Source organism: Bison bison, unplaced genomic scaffold (genome assembly GCF_000754665.1).
Source record: "Bison bison bison isolate TAMUID 2011002044 unplaced genomic scaffold, Bison_UMD1.0 scf7180017864499, whole genome shotgun sequence".
Taxonomy (NCBI): Eukaryota; Metazoa; Chordata; class Mammalia; order Artiodactyla; family Bovidae; genus Bison; species Bison bison.
The window spans coordinates 10,209,948-10,214,311 of record NW_011495058.1 but is presented as its reverse complement, the minus strand read 5'-3'; the positions used below and the strand labels follow the sequence as shown (position 1 = coordinate 10,214,311).

Below are 4,364 nucleotides of genomic sequence, written 5' to 3'. Positions count from 1 at the left end.
CTTGAGAGTCCCTTGGACTGCAAGGAGATCCAACCAGTCCATCCTAAAGGAAATCAGTCCTGAATGTACATTGGAAGGACTGATGCTGAAGCTGAAACTCCAATATTCTGGCCACCTGATGTGAAGAGCTGACTCATTTGAAAAGACCCTGATGCTGGGAAAGATTAAGGCAGGAGGAGAAGGGGATGACAGACGATGAGATGGTTGGATGGCATCACCGACTCAATGGACATGAGTTTGATGTCCAAGCTCCGGGAGTTGGTGATGGACAGGGAGGCCTGGCGTGCTGCGGTCCATGGGGTTGCAAAGAGTTGGACACAACTGAGTGACTGAACTGAACTGAACTGAATAATAAAGAGTGATAATAATAATAATATGACTTAACTACTAATACTGGCTTCCCACCATGTGCTTGGCACCCAGCTGAGGACTCTGGCTATTATCTCACCTAATCCACCCAACAAGCCTATTGTTCTATCAAATTCTCTTCCTCGTCCCTCCCTCCATTCATATCCTTTTCCTCATCTGTGCTTCATTCTTTTTCTCCATCACTTAATACCATGGTTTCCCTTGCCCCTATCTGTGCTTAAGCCCAGTCCACCAGAGCCAGGGGAGCCTTGTGGAGCTTCACAATGCTGATACAGGAGAATGCTGAGATCACTCTTCCTGAGAATGAAATATGTTGTTTTGGTGGAGTGGGAGCCACAAAATGGCTACACACCATCCATTACTCCACATCCAAAAGAGGTATCACCATTAGCCAACAGAGGGTTCCAGTGGCCACCATCTCCCCAGAAACTCCATTTTCTAGGACATGTACCTGAGTGGCCACTGCTTCTGTTTCTTCCAGTTGAGATCTGTCACCATCTATGGCCTCTGTGGCTTCAATGTCAGTCTTGGCCTCCTCTAAACTTGCTCCTGCTCCAGCAGGAAGAGCTGCCTTCTCTGTCTCTGCTTCCTCCACTGGAACCCCCTCAGCTGCCGGCACCAAGGTCCCAGCCGTCACATCAGCCTCCGTTCCAGGGATGATCTGTAAACCAAACAGGCCTCAGTAAGAGTCAGACTCAGCCCTGTCATGTCTCTCCCCTCTTCTGAGGCCATCAGACTTCAGGCTTTCTTTGTCATGTCCCAGAGCCCAGTATTCAGGTACAGCAGAGTCTGCCACCTGCTCCAAGTTCTCACTCCTCTGCCTCCTGGGCCCCCAACAAGGCTACATTCCTCAGCTTTCCTTGCAGGTGGTGTAGCAAACGGAATGTGAATGGAAGTGACACATGCCACTCTTGAAACACGGCTTTTAAGGTGTGCACAGCCCCCTCCACAAGCTCTTTTTAATCCTTGTTGGCTAAAAGCAGATGATAGCAGTATTGCAGAGGATATCTGAGTGACAAAAATGGAAGGGGCCCAGGCCCGATACTACCTGGACCATGGAAGAAAGCCATTGACAAGCATCCTTATCACACAAAGTCAGAATTTTATAAACTGCATTTAAAAATATAAACTTTCAAGTCTTCATGGAGAAGGTCCCATAAGCCAAATTAAATTCATTAAAAAAAAATTAGCAAGTTTCTCAATGAGACCTCTTGAGAATGAAGGGAGAATCATTTTTGTCATCAAATATATACGATAATTCAAATTAAGTCAGATTTAGGGTCCTTTACTAGGAAACACAAAATAGAAAAAAATGAGAATCTTGTTTCTAAGGTTGGAATGTAGTCAGAAGAGCTTTAAGTAGTATGTAAAACTTGGACTAGTGAAATAAAGTACAATCAGAAATTTTAGTTTTGAACAGATTGGCTATGGAGTCCAAGTCTTTACAAGACTCTCACATCAGTTTGCAGACTTGATTTCAGAGATTCAAATCAGAAAGACTGAGAAAAAGGAGCACTGAAGATTAATTGTATATAATACACTCAGGAAGCATCTTTCAAAAACTGATCTTGCTAGCTGATGTGATTGGCATTAATCATTCTTTTTCCTTATTGAATAAACTCTACCCAGTTTGTCCTATTAAGTTAGGAAAGCTTTCATGATGCAGATACTTTAACTGTTGAACCCAGAATACTGAAAAGGGTAATGCACAGTGCCTGCTGAGTGGGCCTCAGAAATGGGAGATGGAGATTCTGAGCCACACACCTATGGCCATAGCGGGGCATTTAAAAAACCTCCTTCTGACTCAAAAGTACTTTTACTTATAAAAATAACCCATTGCAATATACACCCTGTCTGTGTGTGCATGTGCGTATGTTAGTCGTTCAGTTGTGTCTGACTCTTTGCGACTCCATGGACTGTAGCCCCGCCAGGCTCCTCCGTCCGTGGGATTCTCCAGGCAAGAATACTGGAGTGGGTTGCCATTCTCCTCTCCAAATACACACCCTACTAAATACAAAATAGATAACCAACAAGGACCTACTGTATAGCACAGAACTATACTCAATATCTTGTAATAATCTAGAAGGGAAAAGAATCTGAAAGAGAATATATATATATAAACTGAATCACTTTGCTGTACACCTGAAACAAACACAATCATGAACCAACCATACTGCAATAAAAAACAAAAATAACTAATATAAAATTAACCTGTTGCTGAATACATTTTCTACAACATTTTACTTTGGAAATGAAAAATAATGCTAGCACTGTAATATTTGTTATATGGACAAGTATCACTCATATTCTTAGAAGCTATTTCCTTCTCTTAGGAGAATTTCCTACTATCAGAATTTGATATCCTATTACCTCCACAACGTACGCAATGATTTAAAACACAGTCACTGGCCATGACATAGAATGTAGTTTTTTTTTCCTACTCTGTCATTAAGTACATGAGTTCAGAAAAACAATCCTTTTACATGATACTTATTTAAGGTGCATTATAAGCACTGATAAGTGGGGTATGAGGTACAGGGAGATTTATATTTAGGTGAATGACTGAAAACTCCCATAATAAAAGTTAACTTAAAAATTTAAAAGAAATATATCTCTTGTTTTACAGAAACATAGATCTTTTATATATGTTATTGTTGCCACTGTTAATAGAGTAATGCTTAGAATATAACTTAGGAGGGCATCTTAATTTCAAGAAGAGTGATAAACAAGGGCTTTTAGCTTTGCTATTGGAGAAACCAACAAGCTTTCTCCAGGATCCTAAGAACTACACATAAACTATACATAAACACACTGTGTATACAATGGACTTAGGAGTTCAAATGTAGAAAGCAAGTTGTGTTGTCATCATTCTAAGTTATATATACTTTCCATCTGTCTGAAAAAAATCACACCTGTGGAGTGATCACCCCCCTGGTTTCAACAGTTTCGGGCCAGACAGACTCTGCATCATGCAGACAGCATGGGAAGCTGAGTGTGAATCCTACTACACACACACACAGACGTTCTATTATAGATCAGAACACAGACATTGTGTTACCTGACAGGCTGCTCCCCCACGTGATTACACATAAAACCTCCCTTACATACATGTTCCAACCACATACTATTAGCAATTGGATTTTACTCTCAACTGAATCAATGTATCTCTTGAAGAGAGTAGATTTCTGTGAAGTATTGAATGGTGTGGCCAAAAGTAATCTTTTTTTTTTCTTTTTTTTTTTAATTTTATTTTATTTTTAAACTTTACATAATTGTATTAGTTTTGCCAAAGGAAACTATTAGCAAGGTGAAAAGACAGCCTTCAGAATGGGAGAAAATAATAGCAAATGAAGCAACTGACAAACAACTAATCTCAAAAATATACAAGCAACTCCTACAGCTCAACTCCAGAAAAATAAATGACCCAATCAAAAAATGGGCCAAAGAACTAAATAGACATTTCTCCAAAGAAGACATACAGATGGCTAACAAACACATGAAAAGATGCTCAACATCATTATCAGAGAAATGCAAATCAAAACCACTATGAGGTACCATTTCACACCAGTCAGAATGGCTGCGATCCAAAAGTCTACAAATAATAAATGCTGGAGAGGGTGTGGAGAAAAGGGAACCCTCTTACACTGTTGGTGGGAATGCAGACTAGTACAGCCACTATGGAGAACAGTGTGGAGATTCCTTAAAAAACTGAAAATAGAACTGCCTTATGATCCAGCAATCCCACTGCTGGGCATACACACTGAGGAAACCAGAAGGGAAAGAGACACATGTACCCCAGTGTTCATTGCAGCACTGTTTATAATAGCCAGGACATGGAAGCAACCTAGATGTCCATCAGCAGATGAATGGATAAGAAAGCTGTGGTACATATACACAATGGAGTATTACTCAGCCATTAAAAAGAATTCATTTGAATCAGTTCTAATGAGGTGGATGAAACTGGAGCCTATTATACAGAGTGAAGTAAGCCAGAA

The 4,364-nt window shown here is 40.3% G+C and overlaps 1 protein-coding gene across 1 annotated transcript in view; it reads right to left on the bottom strand.

Moving 5' to 3' along the window:
- AMPH (amphiphysin) overlaps positions 1–4,364 on the bottom strand; it is a 218,625-nt gene that overhangs the window by 13,492 nt on the left and 200,769 nt on the right. Inside the window, exon 19 of the mRNA XM_010829124.1 lies at positions 821–1,030. Within this exon, the coding sequence (XP_010827426.1) occupies positions 821–1,030 (210 nt within the window). The remainder of the gene's footprint in view (positions 1–820; positions 1,031–4,364) is intronic.